The 16,074-nt window shown below is 43.1% G+C and overlaps 1 protein-coding gene across 2 annotated transcripts; it reads left to right on the top strand.

Annotated features, from left to right (window-relative positions):
• The first annotated feature begins 1,115 nt into the window (after window positions 1-1,115).
• On the top strand, window positions 1,116-14,517 carry LOC139543888 (smoothelin-like protein 1). Of its 2 annotated transcripts, XM_071350397.1 has the most exons (8): window positions 1,116-1,384; window positions 6,865-7,016; window positions 7,116-7,191; window positions 7,367-7,492; window positions 7,683-7,737; window positions 7,867-7,987; window positions 13,589-13,740; window positions 14,010-14,517. In XM_071350397.1, the coding sequence occupies exons 2-8, from the start codon at window positions 6,885-6,887 to the stop codon at window positions 14,155-14,157; spliced, it is 810 nt and encodes a 269-aa protein (XP_071206498.1). In that variant the 5' UTR covers window positions 1,116-1,384; window positions 6,865-6,884; the 3' UTR covers window positions 14,158-14,517. The 2 variants fall into 2 exon arrangements, with proteins under 2 accessions (XP_071206498.1, XP_071206499.1); XM_071350398.1 differs by lacking the exon at window positions 1,116-1,384 and having other exon boundaries at window positions 6,893-7,030.
• The last annotated feature ends 1,557 nt before the right edge of the window (window positions 14,518-16,074 follow it).

Consider the following 16,074-nt stretch of genomic DNA (forward strand, 5'->3'; position numbering starts at 1 on the left):
CTATTGAGAGGATCATGTTATTGATGGTAGTTAAATACCTCAGTCTTCAACATAGTTTGTTGCAGCCCATTTGTTTAATGACTTAAGTAAGTTGGCAGTTGAAGCGAGATCAAATAGCTGAAAGCATGTCTGCCCACAACCACGGTTTGTCTACTGGTCAACTGTTATAATTTGTTTGTTAAATAGCCTACTGATCGAAAGGCCAATTTTGTTTAGCAACTTTGAATTTATGATAAGATACTTTTTAATCACACAGCATTTAAACTGTACCAGCGTCACAGATCTGGGTTTGATTTGTCAGACTGAGTCAGTTTGACAACTCTGGGTTTGACTAGTCAGGCTGCTTGTTCACACAGAGGTTGTCTTTGACTGGCTATAAGGGCAGAGCAACGCACATATTGCACTGACGAGTTTTGGAGATGCTGCCTTTACAGTGTATGGCTCTTATGTATATACTGTTGATGTTGTCTGAAAACGTTACATGTAAATAATTATTTTATTGTATTGATTTTACAATCATGGAAAGCTGGCTCAAATATACTGGTTCAAAAACATATGTGTCTCCTGTCTTATTTTAGTTTAGCAAAATGGACAATGGCATGTCTAGACACAGAACAAACAGCCCAAACACACTGTAGTAAAATAAATAGCCAGACTACCTGTATACAATACTGTATGATTTGTTTTCAGTTTGCCACATACATGGTGGAGCTATTTCCCTGGTTACTGATATGTTTGACCTCAACATCCCCCAGTCAACCTTGTTGTATGAAAATAACATCATGAGAATAGATTATTTTTTCTATCTAAATTCTCTGCCAAATGTGTGTGTGTTCTTTCTTCCCATACAGAGATGTCTTGGCTCAGAGTGATGTCGCTGAACAACTCCTTGGCTTTTTTGCCTGAATAAGGTAGTGTTGTTGCTCCCCCTTCTGCTCAGCAGTTCACCCTTTCCCTCACTCTCAAATCATTTGTATATAGGGCTCTCTAAACAACATTTCACTCACCCCCCTGAGTTGATAAACAGCTTTGGTTCAAAATGGGGTCATTACAAAGACATGGTCATCTATCTAGTTAAGCCTCATAAAGTTTTACAAGGGAAGGGAGGACACAGTCCCACGATTCAGTCTGTTCTCCTCCCTCCTCCTTGCCCTGAGTAGTTATTTTCACTAGTACCCCTCTCCCCCCCAAAACATCCATTCTGGTCCAACGCTGAGGCAAGGGGTGTGGTGTTACTTCTCAGCACTCCCTTGTGCAAGTCTGAGGAAGAGGAGAGAGTGGGACAGGGGTACTGAACATCGAGGGAAAACGCAAGTCTTCATCACCTGCCGCAAACAGCTGCTGCGTTGTCCCCTAAGACGCACCGACAGAACCCAGTGAACAGGTAGGTCTGTGACACTTTCACTATAACTCCCTTGCTGTCTCTTCTAGTCTTAATTACTATAACAGCTTTCCCACTGGGCACAAACTGGTTGAATCAACATAGTTTCCATGTAATTTGTCGACGTATTGTGAAAAATATATGGATTTTAAAAACTCAGCAACGGTTGTTTTGAGGGTGAAATTTCAACCACAGGATTATGTCATGGTAACCAAATGTCAACATAGAAAAACCTTGTAATCAAATCAAAATCAAATCAAATGTATTTGTCACACACATGTTTAGCATATGTTATTGCGGGTGTAGCGAAATGCTTGTGTTTCTAGCTCCAACAGTGCAGTGATATCTAAAAATTCACAACAATACACACAACCTAAAAGTAAAAGAATGGAATTAAGGAATATATAAATATTAGGATGAGCAATGTCAGAGTGGCATAGACAGTATATGAAAACATGTAAACATTATTAAAGTGGCCGGTGATTTCATGTCTATGTACAGTGGGGAGAACAAGTATTTGATACACTGCCGATTTTGCAGGTTTTCCTACTTACAAAGCATGTAGAGGTCTGTAATTTTTATCATAGATACACTTCAACTGTGAGAGACAGAATCTAAAACAAAAATCCAGAAAATCACATTGTATGATTTTTAAGTAATTAATTTGCATTTTATTGCATGACATAAGTATTTGATACATCAGAAAAGCAGAACTTAATATTGGGTACAGAAACCTTTGTTTGCAATTACAGAGATCATACGTTTCCTGTAGTTCTTGACCAGGTTTGTACACACTGCAGCAGGGATTTTGGCCCACTCCTCCATACAGACGTTCTCCAGATCCTTCAGGTTTCGGGGCTGTCGCTGGGCAATACGGACTTTCAGCTCCCTCCAAAGATTTTCTATTGGGTTCAGGTCTGGAGACTGGCTAGGCCACTCCAGGACCTTGAGATGCTTCTTACGGAGCAACTCCTTAGTTGCCCTGGCTGTGTGTTTTGGGTCGTTGTCATGCTGGAAGACCCAGCCACGACCCATCTCAATGCTCTTACTGAGGGAAGGAGGTTGTTGGCCAAGATCTCGCGATACATGGCCCCATCCATCCTCCCCTCAATACAGTGCAGCCGCCCTGTGCCCTTTGCAGAAAAGCATCCCCAAAGAATGATGTTTCCACCTCCATGCCTCACGGTTGGGATGGTGTTCTTGGGGTTGTACTCATCCTTCTTCTTCCTCCAAACACGGCGAGTGGAGTTTAGACCAAAAAGCTCTATTTTTGTCACATCAAACCACATGACCTTCTCCCATTCCTCCTCTGGATCATCCAGATGGTCATTGGCAAACTTCAGACGAACCTGGACATGCGCTGGCTTGAGCAGGGGGACCTTGCGTGCGCTGCAGGATTTTAATCCATGGCGGCGTAGTGTGTTACTAATGGTTTTCTTTGAGACTGTGGTCCCAGCTCTCTTCAGGTCATTGACCAGGTCCTGCCGTGTAGTTCTGGGCTGATCCCTCACCTTCCTCATGATCATTGATTCCCCACGAGGTGAGATCTTGCATGGAGCCCCAGACCGAGGGTGATTGACCATCATCTTGAACTTCTTCCATTTTTTTATAATTGCACCAACAGCTGTTGCCTTCTCACCAAGCTGCTTGCCTATTGTCCTGTAGCCCCTCCCAGCCTTGTGCAGGTCTACAATTTCATCCCTGATGTCCTTACACAGCTCTCTGGTCTTGGCCATTGTGGAGAGGTTGGAGTCTGTTTGATTGAGTGTGTGGACAGGTGTCTTTTATACAGGTAACGAGTTCAAACATGTGCAGTTAATACAGGTAATGAGTGGAGAACAGGAGGGCTTCTTAAAGAAAAACTAACAGGTCTGTGAGAGCCGGAATTCTTACTGGTTGGTAGGTGATCAAATACTTATGTCATGCAATAAAATGCAAATTAATTACTTAAAAATCATACAATGTGATTTTCTGGATTTTTGTTTTAGATTCCGTCTCTCACAGTTGAAGTGTACCTATGATAAAAATGACAGACCTCTACATGCTTTGTAAGTAGGAAAACCTGCAAAATCGGCAGTGTATCAAATACTTGTTCTCCCCACTGTATATGGGGCAGCAGCCTCTAAGGTGCAGGGTTACGTAACCCGGGTGGAAGCCGCCTAGTGATGGCTGCTTAACAGTCTGATGGCCTTGAGATAGAAGCTGTTCTTCAGTCTCTCGGTCCAAGCTTTGATAAACCTGTACTGGTGAACAGGCAGTGGCTCGGGTGATTGTTGTCGTTGATGATCTTTTTGGCCTTCCTGTGACATCGGGTGCTGTAGGTGTCCTGGAGGACAGGTGGTTTTCCCCCGGTGATGCGTTGGGCAGACTGCACCACCCTCTGGAGAGCCCTGCGGTTGCGGGTGGTTACTTTTTGCATAAAATATGTTGAATTTGTACCTTTACATCAATGTCAGATCTTCAACGTTACGTCCACTATCATAAGAAAAACTACAGGCTGAGAAGCACCTACTGGAGAATTTATATATCTACAGCTATAGTACCATTTAGTCTCCCATCCAGGGTTTTAACCAAGCTCAGCCCTGCTTAGCCATGATGTTTAACACTGATTATTGCCAATGTTCTATGATGAGAATGATTGTTGTGAAATCTCTGCTTAAAAATAAAATAGATTAATTGTTGCTATTGAAGTCATTCCAAAGGGTAGGGTTAACAGAACAAATTTTGATTTTTTTTATGTAACTAGGCAAGTCAGTTGAGAACAAATTCTTATTTTCAATGACGGCTTATGAACAGTGGGTTAACTGCCTGTTCAAGGGCAGAACGACAGATTGTACCTTGTCAGCTCAGGGATTCAAACTTGCAACCTTTCGGTTACTAGTCCAACGCTCTAACCACTAGGCTACCTTGCCGCCCCATGAAATGAAATGTGACCATACTTGATCACTCATAGATCATCAAAGATGCTATTTAGGCCTATATACATAGTAGCATTTAATGTGGATTTAAACTTTGATTTGATTTAGTCTGATTCTTTAACTTTTTACTGCAGTGGTCTAAATCAGGGTCTTCAACAAATCTATTTTGAAACAAAAGTATACACCTCACACACATGGTTACGGGCTTATAAAAAGAAGACAAGTTTACTACGTCAGATATAGAGTTCAAATCTATTCAATGTTGAGTTTGCACCTCAATATTACATTTTATATACATCACAGAAGACTGAAATATAACAAAACTGTTTGACATAGAAACACCAGATATTCATTGTTAATATATATTTATTAGTTATAAAAATTATGAAAAATATGAATAACATTCCACCCATGAGGCCAAAGAGGGTGCTCATTGACTGCAGGAAAGGGCTTAGATGTGTGGTTGAGATGGAGACCTGAATCCAACATATAAATTATTAATTTGTAGACAAACTGGAATTAAAGCCAGACTAAGTCAGTGGTATAGATGGAACGATCCAAGCAGAAGATGAATCTCCATCAAACGTTGATATTTGGTTGCGTTGACAACCAAATTCAATTCAATATTACTTTTTTAATACAGTGAAAGGCCTGAAGTTAAGGCAAACTCCAAACGAATGAAACATTTAACCTTAAAATGAGTAACACATCCATGGTCACATTTTGAGGATACTGTAACTACAAATGTCTTCTTATGTAGTCATATAAAGCATGCATGTTCAAGGCAGAATGCATAGGTCATCGCAGGTCTATGATGCCCTACCAATCAAAAAGACAGTAACTCCTCATAGCGTGGAACTGAGAAAAATGGCTTTTATTTACCTTGGTTTCACAGTAACTTTATGCAGTTACTGCTAACACGACCCCCATTTTCTCCAAAACACAATACAACAGAGGAAGGATACATGTCCACATGATTAAGCATGTATTTAATGTAGGAAAATTACAACTAATTTTCGACCAAATGAGCAGTTACTGCCTTTTTGCTTGGTAGGGCAGTATGGAGAAATTCACAATTGCTGTAATAATCTGTGCAGTATTTCAAATGTTATTGATCACTTGCACCATGTCATTTGGTTCTGCTATTAGATGAAGCACAGGGATAAACAAAATATCTGACATTGTATTCCCATTTGAACTTGCTTGAAAGCACAGCGAAAACTTAACCAAACATCAAACACTGTTTTTCCATTGGAATTTGGTTGTGCTTTTAGATGGTTGAAGGCATAGTGATAACACATTGGGAATTCAACTAACTCTTGGCTGTCTCTTTTGAGTGGGTGAATATAGGTTGTAATGTCATTGATCAACCTCTCAACCAAATATGACCCAATTATCCATGTTGAAATGACGTGGTGTGCCCAGTGGTTTTATCTTCCTCGATATGATTTGACGTTATGCTTTGTCTACTTTTTGTGTAGTTGCTTTTTGGATATTTATGTCAGTCTGTGCGTCTGTGTTTTTATCCATCTATTTTTCTCATTCTATGTACTTGGGATGATTGATGTTAAAATGAGCGAAGCTACATTACTATATTTGTACATATTATTACTATATTTGTTTTATACTGTTTGTGTGCTGCTCTAGGCCGGTTGCTGAGAGAATAAGAAGGGCACTTCAGTGTTAAATCAAACAGTTCTCGAGAGCAGCATAGTTTATGTCAGTTTTGACCCCCCCAGTGTTTATATTCAGATCGCTGAACAGACTACAGGTTGAACAGATGGTGTTATGCATTTACATTATGACAATTCTGCTCTCTGCACATCACTGGGAGTTGAAACTTAAAATGCCAATGCTGCATAACCCTGTTAGTTTTATGAAAGTAATTCTAAACTATATTTTATGAATGATGGTACAGTATGTACTGATAATGGCTACTATAGATAGAATTATCCCTCTCCTCTCCACACACCTACACATCTTTTTCCTCTCTAGCACATAAATACTGTAAACACACACACGCACACGTGTCACAAACACAGGGTGGCAGGTAGCCTAGCGGTTCGAGTGTTGGGCCAGTAACCAAAAGGTCGCTAGTTTGAATCCCTGAGCTGGCAAGTTGAAACATCTGGTGATGTGCCATAGAGCAAGGCATCTAATTGCTCCAGGGTCACCATTGATAATGGCAGACCCTGGTTCTGAAACCACTCTCTGAGCGTTTCTCTGGGATATGCAAAAAAACACATTTCCAATTCACACGTGTATTAATACAAAATTGTGCATGTGTGAAAGAGGACCAATATAAGCCCCCACCAAATGATTCAACTTTGTCCTCCTCCTCTGACCACGTGACTTGCCACATGGGAAAAGAGATGGTTGATGGATGATCCTATGTTTTATGTAGGCCCATGTATGTCTGCCAACTATGCAACTGCTTTCCATGGATCCATCAATGATGGATGATAATCAAACTAACAACGTTATTTGCTCTGGCTCTTTAGATATTTTTGTAGGAGTTCTTGCCATTGGAACCCCATTATCTACATTATCCACCTTCTTTATAAGTCCCATACAGTATATTGGACATGGAGGCGGGACCTGATGAGGGAGCAATGAGGGCTGCGTCTGCCAAGACGACGCCCAGCGACACGTCGTCAGGCACACTGACCAGTCAGCAGCTAGCTGCTATTGAGGATGAAGAAGTCCTGAATAAACTGGTGGGGCACTTGCGGTGCGTAGTTCACATAGACATGCAGTAGTTGGGTTGATTTTGGCCTTCTCATCTATTGGTTTCTACGTGTGTTTACCTCTGACAGTTGGATAAGGCTGTGGATTTTGATGAAAGGCGAATGATCCGCGCTGCATTGAGGGACCTGCTCAAGAAGAAGAGAGGTAAGGTCAGGGAGAACTTCAATGTGAAATTTGACAGGATCACATCTTTCGTTTCTCACTCTCCCATCTCTTCTAGTACCTATAACTACTGACAATCGTTTCTAATGTCTACTCGCTGTCCTTCTTCTATACGACAATGCTATTTCTCCCTCTACTTCTCTCCTCCTCTCTAAAGAGAAGCGAGAGAAAGAGCGGGGGTCACGGCAAGATGACCTGAAACAGCAGGCTTTGAGTAAAGCAGGCACAGGACGAATGGGAATGAACAGAGGCCAGACCAGCAATCACCAGCCTAAATCCCACAGTGTGTATCATATCCTCACCAGGACACATCACACACACATGCGTGCCACACACACACACACACACACACACAAACACACACTTCAAGCTTCAAGCTTTCAAATCAAAGTGGAATTGTGAGAGATTAACTTTTCCCCTACTCAAAATGACTCCCGACCTCTTTCTTGCTATCCCCTTCTGTTTCTCTACAGTGCACAGCCAATTTCCTGCATCAACCACCAGCTCCTTGTCTAAGACAACTAGCAGGTGAGTGAGTCATTGAGCTAACAGTCAGCCATGCTTCACGTGTGATTGATCAAATTCTGCAGGTCTATGTCTGTTCAGCATGGTGACACTAAGAATGTGTTAAATAACATGTTTATCCTCTCTCCCTAGCATGGCCAACCCAGCTATCGCAACAGCCCATCAGTCTTCCCCTGTCGCTGCAGCACCCAACATGAAAAATGTCAAGCAGATGTTACTGGATTGGTGCAGGGCCAAAACCGAACCATATGAGGTAAGCATCTGAGGTCGCTCTGTAAAGGGGTGTACGTTCACTAAATGCTGCTAGTCATACATAAGCTGGCCTTAATCTTAGTTAGGAAAGATGTCAACAACTCCAGTTCCAGTTATGATGTTTAATGGCAAATTGTGTTGAACACTGTTTGTAAGCGTGTGTGTGTGGTTTTGTTGCATGAACGCACACATGTACAGAGTTATTATCGGTAAGGAAACAAGAAAAGGCAAGGTGCGCCAGGGGGAAATATGTTGCTACATTCAAGAAGTTTGGGCAGGTTCTGACCGAAGGATATGCAAAAACATATCTACTCATGCACAGAAACAGGTGAGTGAGGTAGCACTCAGAACAGCAGGGAATATTATACAACTGCCCCCAATTACATAGGCATATTTGTAATTAAATGTAAAGTTCCTACAGAGTTCTGGGGGGCTGTATATGATTAACTCAACCAACACTGGAGCTGGTCAGGTATAGGTAAGGGCTGTGAAAAAGAGTTCCTCTGCATTGGGAGGATTTGACCAGCTAACAATTCTAGGGAGAGAGAACATGTTTGCAATGTTACCAGTCATGTTCCCCTAATGTTTGAGTGTCTAGTTTTCCGTGAGTTAGGGGAACATTCTAAGTTAGTAAAAACCTTCTGAGATCCTTTTTAGCATGTTTTGTCGTTGAAGTTAGGAGAACAATCCCTTTAATGTCAAGTAGACTTTATCTAGAACTTGTTTACAATGTTCTCAGAATATACAACGTTAATGTTCTATATGCATTTTATGGGACCTTGCAAGAACATGTGTCTAGTTTTCTGAGTGTTTCGAGAATATTCCATCAACGTCACATCAAACATACGCAGAACATGGTTGCCATGTTCTCAGAATATAAGATAATAATGTTCTAGACACATTTCAAGGGAATATTGCAAGAACATTTCTGTGTATTAGTTGTCAGGACATCACGTGATGGAACCAAAGAAACGTTCTCCCCCAAAAAGTAATCAGGGCCTTGATTGGCTCAGCAACAGTTACAATGCATGTTACTTTTTTGGGAAGAACGTTTCTTTGGTTCCACCTGGCGTTGTCCTGACAACTGATACACAGAAATGTTCCTACAACGTTCCCATAAAACGTGTTTCGAACATTAATATCTTACATTCTGAGATAAGTTATATTTGACATTAAGGGAATGGTCTCTTGGAAACATTTCAGGCACATCACAGGAACTTTCCTATGAAAATACTAGTTAATGACCTAATGAGACTCATAAAAGGGAACGTTTTCTAAAGTTGTGGGAGTGTTTGTTGTTAGCTGGGGGTTCTCAACCGTGGCTGCCCCATCGGCAACAGTGTTAGGAGGTCTAGGATTGCGTGGGAGGAGTCCACGCTGTCTGTGTTAGTGTAGCTATCTGCACTCTCTCCTGCCTTGCTTAGGCAGACCCTGAGGGGCAGAGGACGGAGGACGGAGGCCAGCTGCCCCTTGACGACACTGCTGGCTGTTCTTGTAGCAGGGCTCTGTTACTATGAGGCCACAGAATGTGGGCCAATTTACTGCAGCACTGGAGTCCCCAGGCTTGGAGGAACCCGGAGGTAGTCTAGTGGTGGATCTCGGAGGAGGCCGGTGCTCAGGGCTTGAGTCAGGGAGGTGGTCGGTAGGGCCCTCAACAGCCCAACCCAGCGCAGAACATACTGCGACAGGACTCTCTGGTGGGCCCGGGTCCACAGGCTGAGTAGGGGTGATTACGTGCGGATTGTCTTAACCTATCAGGGACTGGTCCTTTCAAAAGTTTGGAGAGGCAGTCCTTGCAGGTGCACGCATCGGTGCTTCCAAGCGGTAGCTGAGAAGTCCCTTGAGCTGGACAACATCCCACTCTATTTGTAGGGCCAACTTCTCCTCTGGGCCCTGTAGACCGAGTTGGTGTCCCACCTCCAGGAGAATGATGGTTCTCTCTGTGTCATGGTCATGTCGTGTAGGATAATCAGGTGCAAGTGGCCACAGGCTAGACAGGATTTCTTAAGGGTGCAGTCTTCTGGTTTGTGGCCTCTTCCACAACGCCAGCAGTAGCCTTTTTCCTGGACCCATGTAGCCCATTGAGCAGGGTTTAACTTAATGAGGTCTGCGCAGGAGTTTAGGAAGGGCTCCTCAGAACTACAGTAAGGGCAGAAAAGCTTGTACTTACTCCTCCTGGGTGTGGAAGTAGAACCGGAGGTAGGGAATGAAGAACTGCATGTTGGAGGAGAAACGCTCTCTGTCTCCTGTTCACTGTTGAGGTAGATGGTAGCCATCTTGGGTTTCTGTAGCTTACTTGATCTCTGCTCTCTGAAGTCCACTCGTGAAGGGTCTGGCTGGCTATCCTCTGTAGCTCACCGGGAGACTTGAATAGCCTGGGACTTATTCGCGAGCCACTGTGCAGAATCCGGGTAGTGTGTATATTTGGTCTTTGCCACTGATGATGCCCCGGGATATATAGTTTCTCAGCAAAACTGTCTCTGTAGCTGGAGGGAAGCTTGGTGAGCAGTGTGTGAACGTGGGAACCACAACTTAGTTCAGATCTAGATGACCCGGTCATGGTGCTTAACATCCCCATTAGTGTGTTGGCAGCTGAAGCAAAATCTTCAAACCCCTGGGCGACGGCGGGCTTGATAGCAGGAGAGTTCAGGATAGCCTTTAGTTCTCCATGGACCAGTTTTCTGGGTTTTACAGTACCTCTGCTAAAGGGCCTGCTTAGACTTGATATATGGTGTTGGGTCATTCACATACCGTTTAGCCACCTGGTAGGCGCTGGGAAGCTGTGGGGATCCAGCAGCATCTGTTATTTATAGTCCTTTGTTAGGTACCTATGTGGGCCAAGTACACTGTCCAGTCCCTTCTTTAACATGACAAAGTCACTCTCCTTGCCGGAGCTGAAGATGGTGAGTTTAGGCTTGGGAATCCCGAATAGAATGACGCAATGGCCATCTCCATTATGCGGCATAGGTGGCATAGGCTGAGGCTGAGGTACAAATGGAGGCACTGGATACTGTGGTGCTGTCTGCGGACAGTAGGGTGGCACTGGATACTGTGGTGCTATCTGTGGACAGTAGGGTGGCACTGGATACTGTGGCACCGGATATGTTGTGGGAGCCTGTGGCTGAGGAGCTGGTTGTGGCCCAGGTTGAGGAGCTGGCTGTGGCCCGGGTTGAGGAGCTGGCTGTGGCCCGGGTTGAGGAGCTGGCTGTGGCCCGGGTTGTGACGCTGGTTGTGGCCTGGGCTGAGGTGACTTGGCAGGCTGCGCTGGATCTAGGGGCTGTGACCCAGGATGTGGAGGTGTCTGGGCATGCTGAGCTGGACCTATCGGTGATGCTGTCCGCGATGGCTGGAATGGCTGGGGCCCGGGTTGAGGAGCTGGCTGGGGCTCGGGCTGAGGAGCTGGCTGGGGCTCGGGTTGAGGAGCTGGCTGGGGCCCGGGCTGAGGAGCTGGCTGGGGCTCGGGTTGAGGAGCTGGCTGGGGCCCGGGCTGAGGAGCTGGAACCAGCTGTGTCAGTTCAACTTAAGTAGTTCTCACTGAGGAGTGAATTGGGCTGACTGGATGAGTGTTTGACTGGATGAGTGTTTGATAGGGTTGGGAATAGGCTCCAGGTGAGGAAAGCTGTTGTATTGCGAGATGTAGGAGGGATATTGGTATGGGCTGTTGATATAAGGATACGTGTAGTTGTGGGGATAGGGCGCTCGTGCTGCATTGCCCATAACAACTGAGAGTTCCTTCATATGCTTGCTCATGTCCATAACACATGCCTCCATGCATCACTATCTCTCGTCCTCATGTTCTCCTGGACGTGGGGAGTTGAATAGTTGACTCAGGTCCCCTGGCTGGTAGTGCTGAGCAATTGGTGCGTTTTGAGGTCGGTTCAGTTTGAGTTCGATTGTAAAAAAAAAAATGATTCACGGTTTTTGATTTCGGTTTCGAGAATCTTTTTAAACATTAAATGCACTATGCATTATGTGGGTTGAATACTGTAATAACGCAAAATAAAACAATTAATAAAAGTACCATGATGGTAGTGACTGCTCATTACTGCTTATCACTTATTAACCATCATTTAATCGCATTACTTTACCCTAATAAAATATGTCAATTGTTGTGTATAATACATGTGTTTTATTTGATGACTTTATTATTTAATTCCAAGTCATCATCTCATCTCTATAGAGCTGCTGCCTATGCTGTCTGACAAAATCACTATTTTAGTAGTTATTCAAAGTAAATAAGGCATACTTTTATGACTGCTGAATACCAACTATTAATCACTTAGATCTTGTATTTTCAGTTACAGATACCTCACGAAGCATCTCCCTCTCGATCGCATGTCTTTTGTCTCTTATCTCCCTTTCATTGTCTGTTATCTCCCTTTCACAGACCGGACAAGTAAGCATGCAATGGATTATGGTCATTGTCGTTAATTACCACGTTTTATGCACTAAACTATGTAGAATATTGGCCTGTTGGAAGCTACAACTCCCTACTACATTGCACAGTCCGGGCTTGATCTGATTTGTCTCTAGAGAGACTGCACATTGAGCTCACAGGAAAAAAAAGAACGAAATGGAATTCAAATAATTGAACCAAAGTAGGTCAATTAGTTGTTTAAAAAACAAAAAATAACTGAAATTTCAGTTCAGCACTACTGACTGGGGAGTGATGCCGCTGTTGTTGTCATGTAGGATGCCTCCATCATCGCTGGTGGAACGTGGGGATTTTTATTTTCAAATGTTTTATTTAACCACTGTAGGCAAGTCAGTTAAGAACAAATTCTTATTTACAATGACGGCCTACCCCGGCCAAACCCTAACCCGGACGACACTGCGCCACCCTATGGGACTCCCAATCCCAGCCAGTTGTGATACAGTCTGGAATCAAACCAGGGTCTGTAGTGACACCTCTAGCACTGAGAGGCAGTGCCTTAGACCACCGTGCCACTCGGGATCCCTTGATGTGGAGAGAAAATCAACACATAGTCATCCAGATGTGTCAGACTCACCGGGCCCTGCTGGGACGGGGACTCTGTGTTGGCCGTTGTTTTCCATCATAATAGTCACTGGAGTATGCCTTAGCGCAGCTGATGTACTAATCCGTCTCTAGGGACAACTTGTAAAGGAGCATATGCTCACTAAATGTTGCTAGTCATACAAAAGCTGGCCTCAATCTTAATTAGGAAAGATGTCAACAACTCCAGTTCCAGGCAGTTATGATGTCTAATGGCAAATGATGTTGAAAACTGTGTGTGTATGTGTGTGTGTGTGTGTGGTTTTGTTGCATGAACGCACACATGTACAAAGTTATTATCAGTAAGGAAACAACAAAAGGCAAGGTGCACCAGGGGGAAATGTGTTGAGCACTCAACAAGTTCGGGCAGGTTCTCACCGGAGGATATGCAAATGTTGTGCATAAACAAGATGGCACCCAGAACGGCAGGGAATATGTACACTCTCCATCTTATGTCTACATGAATGTCCTGTTGTGTACCCAGCATACCAACCTTACTTCACTATATAATTGTCTTTGTAAATCCACACTCTCCCTGCTCTCTTTGTTTTTCTCTTTCTCTGTCCCTTCCTCCCTTATTCCATGCAGGGGGTGGAAATCCACAACTTCTCCTCCAGTTGGAGTGATGGCATAGCGTTCTGTGCGCTGGTGCACAGGTTCTTCCCAGATGCATTTGAGTACTCCATCCTCAACCCCAACGCACGCAAGGACAACTTTGAGCTGGCCTTCAGTACTGCAGAGTAAGTTCCCTATATCTGTTCTAAACAAACATTGAAACACACACATAGCCACAGAAACCTACTCTGTCAAAATGTGCTTTCTCCTACTTTATGCACATGAAGGCCCAAAGGGCTGTGCAGGGATAGATTACACTTGACAAAAACGCTTTTTCTGAAAAAACTCCCCTGTAGTGTCCTCTAGCTCAGCTGCCAGTAGATCCTGCCTGGGGACATAAGGATTGTGATTGCTGAGGCCTGTGTCTCTCTCCTCTTCTCTCTTTTGGCTGCAGGAGGCTGGCAGATTGCCCCCCTCTGCTGGACGTTGAAGACTTGCTCCGGATGCATGAGCCTGACTGGAAGTGTGTGTACACATACATCCAGGAGTTCTACCGATGCCTGGTGGAGAAGGGCCTAGTTAAAACTAAAAAGAAACTCTAAATACACTGTTTCACAATATACTTAAATATATGTTGCGTTCACGTGCCATGGGGAGGGGATATAAAAGTTTGCAACTTGCTGCAGCAGCTTGTAAGCACATAGCTGGGATTTTGATTATTTGTGTGTGGGTGTCTTTGTATTGTTTTGTGTGTGCTTACACTTATCTGTGTATGTTTTCAAAAGACAGATGGCACTTAGGATCAGTATATTCCACTGAGATTACACATCTACATTAATCTCAGTCAGAGCCATAGTGAATCTGTGAATGGCTTTTTGGGGTGCTGAGGTGCTGAGCCCTGACTATAATGCCTTTTTGTGTGTAGGCTATGTATGGATTAAAGATACTGTGCATGAGGTCAAATATAATGTGAATGATGTGATTTGATTTGTGAACATTTATTTTGTTCTGATCACATTTTAGAGTAGGCCTAGCCTACCCCATTTCTATTATGGGGAACCTATACCATTTTCAGTCTGAAAGCCTGATTGTTGCCCAATCATTACCCTGTTTGGTAACTGTCAAAAAATGGCAAATATCGCTGAAGTCTATTCTAAGACTGTGGCTCACAGTAAGACTGATTAATTCCACCATGTGCTCAGGGACAGACTAGAATCCTACTATATAAACACAGAGATGCAATATCTTTATTTTCACTGTGAATGGGTTGGGGGGTGCAAAATAGGGGAGGGTTTTGTTTTGGGGAGAGTTGTGTGTTTTTTTTATTGGGCACAGGGGAGGGTAATTTACTCTTCTGCTTGCATGCACCTCCTCTAGCAAGGTAGTTTGGTACTTTTCCGCCAGCTAACTATACCACAGGTCAATATAGTCTACAAGTCTAACTGTATATCCTGCCCTCTATCTACCATTCATAGTGACAATAGTGGTAGGTGGATTGTTTGTCCTGATCTTGTTTAGGGACAATAAAAGTATCTAGTGTAGCCTAGAATGCCACAATGCAATGAAAACTTGTATTATGGTAAGTACAAAATTCTACTCTAAGCTGTAAACTGCAGTTAAAATGTAATTTGAATAATGGCACAACGCCCTGTGATTTGAATGTTTTATTCCATTTGGATCAGTTGTGGGTGTACCCTCGACAGTTTCTAAGGTCTGGAAAGGGACAGTAGCAAGCCAGTCTGGCTGTATTTTGATTTTGTGATACTGAAATGCACTCTGTTGTAAATCATCATTCTCCCAACAAGTCGTCTTATAATAATGTGGTTACATATCCTCCCAGAAGGCCCAGTTATTCAGTAAAGCTTAAAGGCCCAGTGCAGTCAAAACCTAGATTTTCCTGTGTTTTATGTATATTTGCACACTCTGAGGTTTGAATAATACTGTGAAATTGTGAAAATGATTATAATTCTCTGTTAGTGCATGAGTTGTTTTAAAAGGCCGACTGAAATTTCAGCCTATTTTGGCCTGCCTGGTGACACTCAGATCACTACCAGACAGTCCTAGCAAAATTCTTGCTTGACAAATTGCTCTTTGCAAAGAAGCTGTTTAAACTTTTTTTTACAATTTTTATTGAAAACTATCACAGTAAGGTACTTAAATTATTTGATATTGAAGTAAAAACGACTGCATTGGATCTTTATAGGAAAATATCACTCTTGCTATTTATTTCATTAGTCCAGTATTGATACAGTCCCAAATCGTTTTGCTTATCAGCAATCAATATTCTAGATATAGAACTTTCAAAATACAGAAAGTGCTAAACGCATCATACTGTGACACTTTTTAATATTTTGAAAGTTAAAGATCTTGAAAACTTGATTGCTGACATGCAAAACATTTTGGAACTGTATCAAAAGTGGACTAATGAAACAAATACCTAAAGTTTTTGAGTGGAATTTTCCTTTAATCAGGCTCTTGCCTCCTCTCTGAGGCAATTCCTTGAGCACCTTAGAACCTAA

The sequence above is a fragment of the Salvelinus alpinus genome, chromosome 18 (assembly GCF_045679555.1).
Source record: "Salvelinus alpinus chromosome 18, SLU_Salpinus.1, whole genome shotgun sequence".
Classification (NCBI taxonomy): Eukaryota; Metazoa; Chordata; class Actinopteri; order Salmoniformes; family Salmonidae; genus Salvelinus; species Salvelinus alpinus.

Coding starts and splice junctions, on each gene's coding strand:
- LOC139543888 (XM_071350397.1), top strand. CDS start 6,885: ATGGAGGCGGGACCTGATGAGGGAGCAATGAGGGCTGCGTCTGCCAAG. Junction 7,493..7,682: donor TCACCAGCCTAAATCCCACA/GTGTGTATCATA, acceptor GTTTCTCTACAG/TGCACAGCCAATTTCCTGCA. Junction 7,988..13,588: donor CCAAAACCGAACCATATGAG/GTAAGCATCTGA, acceptor TATTCCATGCAG/GGGGTGGAAATCCACAACTT.